This window comes from Jaculus jaculus, chromosome 7 (genome assembly GCF_020740685.1).
Source record: "Jaculus jaculus isolate mJacJac1 chromosome 7, mJacJac1.mat.Y.cur, whole genome shotgun sequence".
Taxonomy (NCBI): domain Eukaryota; kingdom Metazoa; phylum Chordata; class Mammalia; order Rodentia; family Dipodidae; genus Jaculus; species Jaculus jaculus.
The window spans coordinates 118,852,328-118,867,388 of record NC_059108.1 but is presented as its reverse complement, the minus strand read 5'-3'; the positions used below and the strand labels follow the sequence as shown (position 1 = coordinate 118,867,388).

At 44.2% G+C, this 15,061-nt stretch overlaps 1 protein-coding gene across 6 annotated transcripts in view; it reads right to left on the bottom strand.

Annotated features, from left to right (window-relative positions):
- The window catches only part of Syne2 (spectrin repeat containing nuclear envelope protein 2), a 392,771-nt gene that overhangs the window by 43,051 nt on the left and 334,659 nt on the right, over positions 1–15,061 (bottom strand). For all 6 annotated transcript variants that reach the window (XM_045155524.1, XM_045155526.1, XM_045155527.1 and 3 more), the window contains exons 93-96: positions 14,094–14,188; positions 12,228–12,462; positions 10,984–11,178; positions 7,778–7,903 (exon numbers count right to left, since the gene is read on the bottom strand). In XM_045155524.1, coding sequence (XP_045011459.1) covers positions 7,778–7,903; positions 10,984–11,178; positions 12,228–12,462; positions 14,094–14,188 — 651 coding nt within the window. The remainder of the gene's footprint in view (positions 1–7,777; positions 7,904–10,983; positions 11,179–12,227; positions 12,463–14,093; positions 14,189–15,061) is intronic.

Here is a 15,061-nt window from a genome sequence, read left to right as displayed (position 1 = left end):
CTTTCTAATCAAATGAATATAATGAAAGAAAAAAACGAAGTGTTTGCTAATAAATAATTGGCAAAGATTAGTTAATTTCTTCTGGTCAAAGAGATTTAATTAAGTAGTTAATTCATTCTTTTGTTTTGTTTTTATTTGCTACAACGCTGGGGAGGCCAACCCATGGACCCACACGAGCTAGACAAACATTCTGCTGCTGAGCCAAACTCCCAGCCCTGACTGGCTTTCATAATGTGTTTTGGAGTTAGGAGGGAGAGATGCACCAGTGGTTAAAGCTGCTTGCTTACAAAGTCTGCCAGCCAGGGTTCAATTCCCCAGACACCCCATGTAAAGGATTTTAGCAGCAAAGAAGCTGGCATAATGAACATAAACACACACACACACATACACACACAAATAAGTAAATAATTTTTAAAAAGGTTAAAATGAAACAAACGTTTTTTCAAATGGAAACACTGAATTCTATGATTTAATCAAGACAACTCCTGTTAGCAGAGGGGGTAAAAGGAAGTGCCCAGTCAAGAGCCCTGCGGGGTTCGCTGTGCTCCTGGTTTCTCGTGCTCGGCGCGTTTGAAGGGTCTTTGTTTGTAAGCTTTAACAGAGATCTGAAGGATGCCACTCTGCCATTCATACCAGAATTCAGTCTGAAGGATGGCCGCAAGAAAAATGTGCTAATTAGGATTTTTTTTCCCCCAGTGTTCTCAAAGCTACAGTGGTATGATTTCAAAACAACTTAATGTTTCATAAAATGACCCAGATAAATCTTTTTGAAGGTTGAACAGAGAGTAAGAACACCTTTGTTAAGAGAGAAATCTCGACTTTAATTTTTTTGTTAATTTGCCCCAATGTCATGATTCCAGTGTGGTGGATGAGAACAAATTCTGCAATGAATACACAGCCTGTGCAGGAAAACCTACAGGCCCAGCATCCTGCTCACTACCTGGCGGGCGGGCGGCTCTGGCGCCTGTGCAGGAGGCAGGGACGGAAGCTCCAGCCAGACTTACATTAATATTTGCAATATATCCAATCAAAGGTGTAGGTCCCCTCCCCTCGCCCCCGCCGAGGTGGGGTCTCCCCGTAGCTCAAGCTGACCTGGAATTCACTAGTGTAATCTCAGGCTGGCCTCAAACTCACAGTGATCTTCCCACCTTTGCCTCCCAAGTGCTGGGACTAAAGGCGTGCACCACCGCACCTGGCTCAAAGGTGCAGTTTTGAATATGGACATTTCTATGACTTTTAATAAGTACTACCAAACTGTGTCCTCAAAGGATTGACATCCCCTATCCATCTACTTATTTTTTATTTTTATTTATTTTGTGAGGGAGAAAGGTGGGGGTGGTGGTGGTGGAGGGAGGGAGAGAATGGGTGCATCACCTGCAAACAAACTCCAGATGCATGTGCCACCTTGTACATCTGGCTTATGTGGGTCCTGGGGAATCGAACTTGGGTCCTTGGGCTTCACAGGCAAGTGCCTTGACCACTAAGCCATCTCTCCAGCCCCATATATTGAATATGTATGTATGTATGTATGTATGTATGTATGTATGTATGTTTGTATGTATGTGTGTGTATGTATGTGTATATATATCAAGTTAAGTATATACATGGGAACAAATGAGGTATGTGGAATGAGAACCAGTTCTTCTTCGCATTTGCATTTGCGAATCACTAGCCTGGAATGCTCCCAGTGCCCTCATGTTAAATGTACGCACGCGCATCATATGCATGCAGTGCAGCTCTTGGGCTAGCACGTGTCACTCCAGGAGACTGTGCTGTCCGTATGGTAAGAACCATGGCAACACTGCTCATGAATGTACTCACCAGTACCTGCACCATGTCAGGCACAGAGTAGTCCTCTATCAAAAACATATGAATGAGGGCTGAAGACATGGCTTAGCACTTAAGGCATTTGCCTGCAAAGCCAAAGGACCCTGGTTTGATTCCCCAGGACCCACGTAAGCCAGATGCACAAGGGGGCGCATGTATCTAGAGTTTGTTTGCAGTGGCTGGAGACCCTGGCACGCCCATTCTCTCTCTCTCTCTCTCTCTCTCTCAAATAAATAAAAAAAAATAAAAACCCATTCTCTCTCTCCCTCTCTCTGCCTCTTTCTCTCTCTGAAATAAATAAAAATAAACAGCTAAAAACAGAAATTAAAAGATATATTATTGAAAGAAAAGTCTGTCAGTGTATATCAAGAGCTTTATTTTTTTGTTCTTCAGTTTGGTTTTAGAGGATTTGGGATTAACACACAGAGCCTCAGACATGCCAGGCCAGCACTTTACCACTGAGGTACAGCCTCAGCCTAAGAAACTATGTTTCTTGTTGGGCGTGGTGGCGCACGCCTTTAATCCCAGCACTGGGGAGGCAGAGGTAGGAGGATTGCCGTGAGTTCGAGGCCACCCTGAGAATCCATAGCGAATTCCAGGTCAGCCTGGGCTAGAGTGAGACCTTACCTCAAGAAACAAAACAACAACAACAAAAAAGAAACTATGTTTCTTGAGGGCACAGGATCTTGCTACATAGTCCTGGCTGGCCTGGTATTCACCATGTAGCCCAGGCTGGCCTGAAATTGGCTGTAGTCCTCCAGTGTTATAAGCCTCTCAAGTGGTGGTATTACAGGGTATGTGCACTATGCCACCTGACTAAGAGCTTTAAAATGTACACACAAGGATCACCATGAGTTCGAGGCCACCCTGAGACTACATAGTGGATTCCAGGTCAGCCTGAGCTAGAGTGAGACCCTACCTCGAGAAACCAAAATAAATAAATAAAAATTAAAAATAAAACAAAATGCTCATAAATATTAAGCGAAAAAAACCACCACCACCAAGGAATCAAACAATACACAGGGAATTTGCCGCGGCAGCTTCACTCTGGGCATAGGGCTTATCTAGCACACACCAGGCTCTTGGTTCCACCCCTGAGAAAAAACCAACCAACCAACCAATGAAACAGTGCTTCTATCTTTAAGTTAAAATGCCCCAGATTTACTAGCGAACTGATTGCAAAAGAGAACAAGTCAGTCTACAAAGCAGGACAGTGTAAGCCTTTGCCTACGGCCTTCACTCCTAGTGGGATTGTCATTTTCCTATGCTACCATTTGGTTAAAAAGAGAAATAACAGATAGATTACACACACACTCCTGCTTGTACATGTACAGAATATCTTTGGAAGAACATACAACAAATTGTTAACACTGCTTTTGTGGACAGGAGCTGATAGGAGGAATTTTTTATGTAGGCTTTATGAACCTACATAATTTTGAGCCATGTAAGCAAATGATTCAAAACTTATTAAAAAATTAAGACTGTCCCAATGAGTCAACTTTTCAACAAGTCTCAGATATGGTGATTTTCATAGTAGTACAGTTAGAATATATGAAAAACTGTTTCTAAAGGAATTACACAGCAGTTAAATATCCTTTATCCAAAATGCTTGGGACTAGAGGTGGTTTTAGAGTTCTGAAGTTTGTTTTCATTTTGGAAGACACGCAAGCTTTACTGGTTGAACATTCAACCCTAACCTGCAAATCTGAAACATGAAATGCTGCAAAAGCCACCAACATGGTAACCAAAAAGTTTTAATATTTGGAGCAGGGCTGGAGAGATGGCTTAACGGTTAAGCGTGCTGGCCTGTAAAGCCTAAGGATCCCGGTTCGAGGCTCGGTTCCCCAGGGCCCACATTAGCCAGATGCACAAGGGGGCGCATGCATCTGGAGTTCGTTTGCAGTGGCTGGAGGCCCTGGAATGTCCATTTTCTGTCTCTCTCTCTCTCTCTCTCTACCTGCCTCTTTCTTGGTCACTCTCAAATAAATAAATAAAAGTGAACAAAAAATTTTTTAAAAATTTGGAGCATTGTGAATTTTTAAGAGTAGGAATGCAGGAGTGCTGAAAATCAGCCTCTTCCCCCCCCCCGTGTGTGTGTGTATGTGTGTGTGTGTGTGTGTGTGTGTGTGTGTGTTCTTATTCCCTACATCACCTTGGCTATCATGGGGATGAAAGGAAAGAGAGACTGGCTGAATGTCTGGCACGCTCCCCCAGGAGAGTGGGGGACGACACACACTGTCTGCCACAGGCTTCAGGTTACTTGGAATTCTTCTGGAATGTGGTCATGGCTTGCATGAACTCAACGCTCTTTGCCCCTCTGATACTTTCCAATGATAAGCAGGATAACGATCCTACAGTAGCCGAAACAATTCCGCTGGAAACTGGTATGTGTGATACTTGGAAAAACTGTGACTCTTGGAAGGTTTCCATTTCACCTGCACGGGTTTCTAGACTTTATGGGAGGAAATTCCTGTGGTATCGAAGGATGGTGATGCCTTCTCTCACTAGTTACTGCCAGCTTGATCTAAACTTAACGTAGAAAAAACATGGAGGACCATGGATAGATGGGAGCCTTTCTAACTTAACACAGGCACCAAGTAACCATCACCAGCACATGTCATACTTGACACAGAAATCTTAGAGTCATCTCTCAATATCAGGAATGACATGGAGGAGTCAGCTATCAATACTTCCAAGAGTATCAAATTCTACTTACACTCCAGCCAGGAACCCCATAGGTGCTTTTGCTCAGCATTACTAAGAGGCAGTAGAAATAAAATGGTTAACCAGTATAAGAATTAAAAGGAAGGAACAAAGACTAGGGAGATAACTAAGTGGCTAAAAAAAATTGCTATTTTTTTTCCTTTTTTTTCCCGTTTTTCAAGGTAGGGTCTCACTCTAGCCTAAGTTGACCTGGAATTCACTTAGTCTCAGGGTGGCCTCGAACTCACAGGGATCCTCCTACCTCTGCCTCCCGAGTGCTGGGATTAAAGGCATGCGCCACCCTGCCTAGCCAGTTTGTCACTATTCATAGGTTTGTCCTCAGCACATTAATGAAATGGATATAAAAGTCAAGACCCAAGGAGAGCCACAGGAATGTGGGAAGAGCCGGGTATGGTGGCATACACCTTTAGTCCCAGCACTCAGGAGGCAAGAGGTAGGAGGATTACTATGAGTTCAAGGCCACCCTGAGACTACATAGTGAATTCTAGGTCAGCCTGGGCAAGACCCTACCTCAAAAAACCAAAAAAGAAAAAAAAAAGTTCAAGGAATGTGGGAAGATGGTTGTGGATTCACACCACACCTCAAATGAAGATTTATTTTAATAAACAGGAATCAAGATGGTTTGATATTTTTTTTCTCTTTGAGTCAAAGTCTCCTGTAGCTAAGACTGGCCTTGAATTGGTCCTCCTGCTTCCATCTCCCAAACACCAAAATAACAGGCATGCACTACCATGCTTAGCTTAAGATAGCTTGATATTCAACTGTTTTCTTTAAAGCAAACCTATGAAACAAGATAGAAAACTAAGAAATACTGCATGTATAGAAACTTGATATTCATCACAGGCCTATTCAACAATTAAGTATGAGGGAAATTGGTTATCTATATGAATGAAATAAAAATGAGTTTTTACTTAAAACATATGCAAAAATCAATTCCTCAATAAATCAAGAGGTAAATTTATTTACTTATTTATTTTTGGTTTCTTGAGGTAGGGTCTCACTCTAGCCCAGGCTGACCTGGAATTCACTCTGTATTCTCAGGCTTGCCTCGAATTCACGGCCATCCTCCTACCTCTGCCTCCCGAGTGCTGGGATTAAAGGTGTGCGCCACCACACCCGGCAAAGAGGTAAATTTAAAAATCAAGTCCTGAAAACTTTCAGAAGGAGGGAAAAGATGGTACTGACACATGATGTATCCATGCAAAGTATATTCTTAATAAAAAAAAAAAAACGAGTTAAGTATAGAGATTTCCAAAAGCAAAAGAGAACAAAATATAAAAGGAAATATGAATAGATTCATCCACAGTAGAACACTAAATAGATAGGGATGGTGGCACACACTTATAATCCTAGCACTGGGAGGTAGAAGCAGGAGGATCAAGTGGGATATACAGTGAAACTATGCCTAAAATAAAAATAAATAAATAAAAAGTGAACACCACAAACCCTAAACAAAACAAAAGCCCTGCAAACTCTTCTGCCCATCCAGCACCACCAAGAAAAAGTAGAAAGATGTGCTCTTTGATAAGAGCAGACAATGCACTCAACAGAGCCGTATTTAGATCAAGAGATAGCCCAACACAAAAGTGGATGAAAAAAATATAAATAGGCACTTCACAAAAGGGCAGATAGGATGGGGCAAAAGACATGAAAAAATGCTCCGCTGATAACCACTGAGAGATACTACCTGGCACCTATCCGACCAGCGAAAGTTAAAAACTACCCACAGTACACAGGGACTGGAGACGGACGCACACGTCGCGTTCCCACAGTGCACACTGCGTGGCAGTGAGGATGACGGAGCCAGGAGCGTCGATGCTGCTCACTCAACACCGCGAGGGAGTTGCGGCAGCATGGGCTGTGCGGTGAGAGACTGCTCTTAGGAGGGCCGGGGCCAGAAAGCAGCACTCCCGTATTGCACTGAGAACCACGTAGCCATGAGCTGAAACGGCACACAGGCGCACGGGACGCCCATCAGCAGAGCCGGGGCTGAGGTCAACCCCGGGAAGAGCGAGTGCCACGGGCGTGAGTCATGTTCTACTTCTTTGCCTGCGTGATCACAGCTTGGCATGTTTGTTTTCCTGGGATGCTGGGCTTGGAACCCAGAGCCTTGTGTGTGCTAGACATGCCCTCTCCCAACTCAGCTATGTCCCTGGTCCTCCATCGTGTTACGCTTTTTATTTTTTGGTTTTTCGAGGCAGGGTCTCACTCTGGCTCAGGCTGACCTGGAATTCACTATGTAGTCTCAGGGTGGCCTCGAACTCACGGCGATCCTCCTACCTCTGCCTCCCCAGTGCTGGGATTAAAGGTGTGCACCACCACGCCCGGCTTCGTGTTATGCTTTTTTAAGTACATTAGAATTTTGGCTTTGGTTTTTCAAGGTGGCATCTCCAGGCTGACCTGGAATTCACTATGTAGCCTCAGGGTGACCTGAGTTCTAGGATTAAAGGTATGCACCACCATTCCTGGCTACCTTAGAAAATTTTACAACAAAGAGGTATAAGGAAAGCACACTATTTTTTGGTAAGGCTTCCAGTATGAAACTACTAATTTATTCCTATTTTTTTTTCAATTCTATCCCTAAGGTCGCAGCATGAAAAAACAAATGAAGTGACCATTATAACAGACTTTCAAAAGTTCTCAAATGCTAAACTTGAAGATGAGAGATTTAGGAAGTTCCTGAACGCAAATTTATGGGCCTAATTCCTACCTACAAGTTTGCCTTGTTTTCTGTAAAGATCTGCAATATTCAGAGGAAGTTAGCCAATTAGGACATGATTTGGAAGTTTTATAATCAAGTTAAACAACAACAACAACAACAACAACAACAACAAAAAACAGTTCTGGTGTTATAAATGATTTTTTTAGTCATAGCTCATTCTCACTTCAAAGCCAAGATTATTTTGTAAGGGAATAACTAGCTTTTAAAGTAATCTCAGAGGCCAGAACTTATGTTACAGAGAAGGAACAGAAACAAAGAGGACCTGAAGGGAAACAGCCCCAACACCCTCAGAAGTGCAATTTCGCCAAAGCATTTCTCAGCTTCATACAAGGAACATACAAAGCACTGAGGGGAGCCGGGTGTAATGTTAGAAGGGAAGGAAAAGCTCTTCCAGCTCAACAGAGGGCTCAGCTTGAACCGAGAACCAGGGAGGGGGGCCAGCCCTGCAGGCGTTGGGAAGGCAGCTGTGTGATTATCCTGACCACGGGGTTCAGGCATCAGTACCTTAATCAGCTCCTTTTCTCTGTGGAGGTCCTCATGCAGCTCCGGGAGAGGATCTTCACTTTGTGCTTTCAAAACTTCCAGCCTGCTTTTCAGCAACTTGATTTTCTTTTCACACTGGTCCCAGGTCTAAGTGAAAACAGTATTAAAACTGTTAAGTATGTGGCTGTCAAGAATGGACTGCAGGGCTGGGGAGATGGCTCAGTGCTTAAAAGCACCTGCTTGTAAAGTCTAACATCCTAGGTTCACGTTTACAGTGCCCACGGAAAGCCAGATGCACAAACTGGTGCATGTGTCTGGGGTTGGTTTGTAGCAGCAGAGGCCCCTGGCATGTCCATACTCTATCTCAGTCTCTCTCTCTCATAACTGACTAACTAACTAAACTAACTACAAAAATAAATGGTGGTGCACGCCTTTAATCCCAGTACTCAGAGGCAGTGGTAGGAGGATCGCTGTGAGTTTGAGGCCACCCTGGGATTACAGAAGGAGTTCCAGGTCAGTCTGGGGCTAGAGTGAGACCCCCACCTTGAAAAAACAAACAAACAAACAAACACAACCCCAAATAACCAAAACAAAAAAGAATGAATTGTAGAAATAGAACAGTCATTTAATCCACATAGTCTTTCTTTTAAGTGTGTTTTCGGGAGGCACAACCACACCGGTTCCTTGTCTCATGCAGACTGATCTTAAGGGAACATGCGTGGGCCATGGATACGACTTGGGGGGTCTTTGCAGCGTCCCCTGTGGCTTGTTTCAACCACTGGGTTGGAACTACCACTTCCTCCCACTATTGAGTTCTAGTCTTCTGTTGTGGTGGGGAAGCTCACATCTAATAGGCTACTGCAAGCTCGACATCTTAGGTGTGCAGCTGTGGACAGTAGTAACAGCACCATCAGGCAAAGCACTCAGCGCCCCATCCTTCCTGATGGGGTCACCTCTCCTGATGCCTTGGCTCGGGCAGCCTTCCATAATGCACTGCTGTCTCCCAGTTCCACTGCCGTGCTGCCTCTTCTGCTTGTGGCTGGAAGCCCTGCTGTGCCCAGTCTCTGTCTCTCTCTCTGACCTGCTTCTCTTCCTCTCAAATAAATACTTAAAAAAATTTTTTGTTCATTTTTACTTATTTATTTGAAAGTGACAGAGAGAGAGAGAGAGAGAGAGAGAGAGGGAGAGAGAGAGGGAGAGAATGGGCATGCTAGGGCCTGCAGCCACTGCAAACGAACTCCAGACGCGTGCGCCCCCCTGTGCATCTGGCTAACTTGGGTCCTGGGAAATCGAGTCTCGACCCGGAGTCCTTAAGCTTCACAGGCAAGCGCTTAGCGGCTAAGCCATCTCTCCAGCCCAATAAAATATATATTTTTTAAGTACTTTGTGGAGCTGAGCGTGGTGACGCACACCTTTAATCCCAGCACTCAAGAGGCAGAGGTAGGAGGATCACCGTGAGTTTGAGGCCACCCTGAGACATACTTAATTCCAGATTAGCCTGCACCAGAGTGAAACCCTACCTCGAAAACCAAAAACATAAAAATTAAAAAAGCCTTGTGGTTTGCAAAGTGTTTCGAACCTTATTACTCATTATTACTCATTGCAATTATCAAAACCGTAGGAGACAGACAGGTAAGGACTTAAGTACTTACACATTTAAAACGAGAACACGGACCAGCCCACAGATAGGAGGTCAAAGGATTAAATTGGAGATGACCATCTCTTATTCTTTATTTTTTTCTTTTTGTTTTTCAAGGTAGGGTCTCTCTGTAGCACAGGCTGACCTGGAATTCACTATGTAGTCTTAGGATGGCGTCAAACTCATGGCGATCTTCCTACCTCTGCCTCCTGAGGGCTGCGATTAAAGGCGTGCGCCACCACGCCCGCCCGGCTTCCACCTCTTATTCTTTAATCGCCCATGACAGAGCAGACAGGAACCACAGTTTTAAGTCTGTGGTGCTTACATTTGATTCTTTAGGATAAATCTCTACTTGGGGGGTTAGTAAGAGCACATAAACATACTATGAAAGATCATTCTGATGCTTAGCACAAATGATAGAAAGAAATGCTTGGGGTCCCCAATCTGCGGTGACACTCCGCTTGAGGGAAGCCCCGGACCAAGTAGGAAGGAAGCACAGAGAGGAGCGAAACTGTCGAGCCTTAACCTCTCCTCCTGAGCCTTTAGTCTCACATTACGCTTTCCCGGGGCAAATGCTCAGCCAGGGTTTGCTCGCTCATGGTCTTCGTATAGCCTGTATGTCAAATACATGTCAAATAAAACTCAGTCTTGACTCACGGGACAGATGGCCAGGCACTGACTCAGCATAAATGTACTTTAAAATAATTATTTATTTGTGTGTGTGTGTGTGTGTGTGTGTGTGTGGAGAATATGAAATGGGCACACCAGAGCCTATTGCTGCTACAAACGAACTCCAGACACACACACCATGCTGTGCATCTGGCTCTGTGTGAGTACTGGGGAATCGAACCCTGCTTGTCAGGCTTCGTAAGCAAGTGCCTTTAAGTGCCCCCGTCCAACACATGTGCTCTTAGTTTGGGGTTAAAATCCTTGACTAGCTTGGTTATTTGTTATTGGTACATACAACAGATTAGAGAGAGGAATGATAAGCTCAGAAGAAATAAAAACTAAAAATAGAGAGCATGATATTCAGAAGAAAGAAAAATAACATGTTGCATCAGGACTCCAAACGCAGCAGTGTGCTGAGTCTTGGGTTGAAAACAGCTGACTCCTTGAGAACAAGCTGGCATGCGACAAAGCAAAACAAGAATGGTTCTCCTGCTAATGACTCAAAAATATTTTAGTTCTCAAGTACACAGTCATAAATTCTCTAGAAAATTTACTTGTGTGGCAGAGTGCCTTCTTTGGTGACAGAAAAATGCAGAATCACCATGCTTACTTTCATATATTCTACCTCAAGTGGGAACACAGGTGAATATTAGCTTTGGACACTCCGTATCTATTGCGCAGAAGTTTCACAGAAGTCAGTACCTTCACAACACTTCAGGTATTTATATGCCTGTCACTGAGCTCTTTTCCATGCTGTTTTTATTAATTGGCATGGCTCATAGGTTAGTAAGCCTTGACTTCCATTGGAAACAATGAAACACAAGATTTCAAAGCATCTCTCCCATTCTTATGCAACAAATAATCTTATGTTTGTTTATTTTTTTTTAACATCATGAATGGAAAAGCGGTGGTGTTTTACCTCCACAGTGCTCTGGAACTGTTTAATCGCCTCTTGCAGTTGGAGTTCTGTGTCCTTCCAGGTGTCCTGAAGCTGACTGGATTTTCTGCCAATGAACTCTTTAGTTTCCAGGTTGGGTATGTTCAATAACTTCTCTCCAGCTTCCAAGGCCAGCGTGTAGGTGGTTCGCCACCTCTGGAAGTGGATCTCTTTATTCTAAAATGAAAAAAGAGATTTGTTTAAGCCTCTGATGTGATGAAAATATGATCGTATGTTTGTAAGTATCTCCTTCAGAGAGTTTCTTAAATGTGACAGATATAAGCTAGATATCTGTACAGAATGTATGCATTAACATCAAAGGTTAACATTTTACTGCCTGTTGACAATATACTCTCAAATGAGCTGTTCTTAAAATAATTTCTAAGGATTTCTTTTGGTAAGTGATCAAGGTTCTTAGTGTAATGACTGAAAGCTTAGTGAAATTAAAATATATACTTACAGACTAAAAACCTACAAGGTAATGTGGATCCCAGAGTATTAAGAAAAATGAAGTCTCAGACATGAAATCATCATTTGTACTCATTATCACCATGGTAACCCAGAAGAGTAAAGTGAACACATTATACTGAGAAAATAAGAAAGAAAGGGGACAGAGAGAGAAAGAAAGAGGAGAGAAATAAAGGAAAATGGATAAAATACAAAAAGTATGTGCTCAAGCTTATGATGGGCACAGAAATATGTTTATCAATAGACTCACTAAAAGAACAGCTTTGGTTTTGTGGGGTTTTTTTTTTGAGGGGCAGAGTCTTTCTGTGATTTTTTTTTTTATAAGGTTCTGAGGATGAAGACCAAGGCCTTGGACTTTCTAGGCAAGCCCTCACCCACTGAGCTAAATCGCTAGTCCCTAGCTTTTTTTTTTTTTTTTTTTCCCTTTCTCGAGGTAGGGTCTCACTCTAGCTCAGGCTGACCTGGAAATCACTCTGTAGTCTCAGGGTGGCCTCGAACTCACGGCGATCCTCCTACCTCTGCCTCCCGAGTGCTGGGATTAAAGGCGTGCGCCACCACGCCCGGCTAGCTTCTCTGCTTTTATGAGACTGGGGAGATGGGGTCTCACATCCCACAAGGCTAGGGACCAGGCTGTGGGTGACTCCAACAAGCTGGCCTCTCACTGCACAGGACACACTTGAATCACAACCCCACAGAAAAGCAAATGTCTCGCAAACAAAGGCCACCCTGTGCTTCTCACGCTGCGTGTGCTGTCTTACCTTCAGCTCGCGGATCAGGCGCCTGGCCTGGTAGAGGCTGAAGCAGTCCTGACCCTTCACCGCGGACAGCAGGTGGCCGGTGTCAGTAAGGAAGCGAAGCAGGTCCTCCACGGAGCTGGTGAAGCACCGCCACCGCCTCACCAGCCCGTCGATGTCACACTTCCTCTGCCCAACGTCCTGGGCAGCACTCTGCCACTGGTCTGCCAGCTTTGAGAATTCTGACACAAACTCTGATCTGTGAAGAACGCAGGGTGAGATCCCTCACATGTAGAAGAAATAACTAGCAGGAAGCCGAGACCTTGTTTGCATGTGCAACTTACATGAAACAAACCACTTCTTCTTCTTTTTTTTTTCCCCAGGGTAGGGTCTCACTGTAGCCCAGACTGACCTGGAATTCACTATGTAGTCTCAGGGTGGCTTCAAACTCACAGGCGATCCTCCTACCTCTGCCTCCTGAGTGCTGGGATTAAAGGCGTGCGCCACCACATCCAGCTACAAACCACATCTTAATTGCACACACCCTGCATTCGCAACACACGTGGAAACCATTCCCTTAAACACACCGAAGCTGTCTTGGCATACATTATGCCAAATGGTGTGCAGAAGTCTAGAAACGGGACCCACGGGGAATGCATGAGTCGGTGGGCACCTTTCAGTGCCATGGGCTGCCAGAGGGAGTTTATGTAGCTGCAACAACAGACAGCACGTGCCATTGCAACAGCTCAACTACTTCTCTCCAGGGAAAGAACACCTTTCAAGTGAGAACCAAGGCCTTTTATTTATTCTGAGCAATCATGCTAAGTTGTGAAGATCAAATCAAAGCTAGCTTGTTATCCTGGAAGTGGCCTGAACTCATCATTCTTCAGAGTTAGGGAGACGTGGGCTTTGAATTTCTTAGTTATATAGACAGAAGATTCACAGGTGGTGAGAGTGGGGTGGGGGGCGGAATGGGAAGTCATACCTACTAGGACACTTTGAAGGATTTAAGCTACTGGGCTACCTCTGCTGGTCAACAGGATGGCAGCAGGGGCTGTGCTCAACCTAGATGCCAACCAACCCCAATCCCATGCTCGCAGCCTGGCAGGACCTCCCTCCTTTCATGACTAGGCTATAGCTTCCTGCTGGGGACAGTGGTACTTTATGATTTATTTTGAAATAATAATTATGAGCACAAGAGTAGAAAGGAAAATAAATGCATTCTGGCTAAAGAATGGGTTACTATATCTGGGGGTGGGTGTTTTCCAAAGCTTCTGTGCTGTTAAGTCTGGGCATGGTGGCGCACGCCTTTAATCCCAGCACTTGGGAGGCAGAGGTAGGAGGATCGCTGTGAGTTGGTGGCCACCCTGAGACTACATAGTGGATTCCAGGTCAGCCTGGGCTAGAGTGAACCCCTACCTTGGAAAACCAAAAACAAACAAAAAAACCAAAGAAACACCAAGCTTATATGCTATTAACCTTCCACAGGGGAGAGGGCCAATGATATTTTTTATGGCAAGACCATGTCCTAATGAATATGCAAAAGATGGGCCCCCTGGTGACCTATCAACTAGCAGGACTGAAGGACATGGACGGGGCCAAGGTTTACACGCTGGCAGTTAGAAGGACGAGGTTCTAGTATTCCACAGCCCTGTACTTCACAATAACCTACTACATATTTTATGAAGAACTACAAGTTGGAGGCTACAAATCCAAAGACAGGATAAGGACATACAAAGAGGCTGATTCCTCTGATGTGAGTAGTCTATATTGTCACACTGTATTGAAGTACCACAGAGCACTCCGTAAGTACGAGCCCAAGCAGACGGTCACATGTCAGCTGGCCTGTCCCCACCGACTGCGTCAGTTCTGTCATCCCGCACAGTTTACCTCTTCTCTATGTCTGTGGTGTCCAGGAGCTGTAAGGATTGGGTGACATAAGCATCGGCGATCGTCTGGTGAATAGAAACTTCAGCTTCCAACATCTGCAGATGAGTCACAAACAAACCACCTGCTAGTGGGATTCATTTTAGTCAATCTGGGACTTATACATCCTATTAAAATCTAAGTTCTCACAGGATATATGAAATAACTCATCTTCAAGGTATCTGAACTGTAAAAAAAAAAAAAAAGCTCAGCCATCATTACTAACCTCACCTAGGAATAGAACAGTGAAAGCAAACTGGTCTAACAGTAGCAACTTTACCAAAATGCTCATTTTTTTCTTTTTAAAAAATTTTTTTAAAACTTTTTTTTTTTTTTTTTTTAATGAGATAGAGTCTCACTCTAGCCCAGGCTGACCTGGAATTCACTATGGAGTCTCAGGGTGGCCTCGAACTCACGGCAATCCTCCTACCTCTGCCTCCCAAGTACTGTAAAAATTGTTTTTATTATTTATTTGAGAAAAAGGGAGAGAGAGATCGGGGCCTCTAGCTACTGCAAACAAACTCCAGATGCATACACCACCTAGTATGTCTGGCTTATGCAGGTACTGGGGAATTGAACCTTGGTCCTCAGGTTTCATAGGCAAGCGCCTTAACCGCTAAGCCATCTCTCCAGCCTAACCAGTTTTCCTTTTTGAGATAGGGTCTGTGTAGCCTAAGCTTGCCTCAGACTTAGGGTCATCCTGCCTTCCAAATAACTGAAATTACAGGTAGAGTCCCTGTTCCTGGTTTCACTAAATGATCTTCATGTTAACAATGTAGACTTACATCCATTACATTAAAGCATTGCACTGAAGTAAGCATGCATGCTCCTGGGGCGAAGGGCACACCTACAGCCAGTGGAAATACTTTTGAGTATACATCAGCATAGGCATGGGCCAGAGCCCCCTTGAAATTGCTAATGCTGCAGTTGCC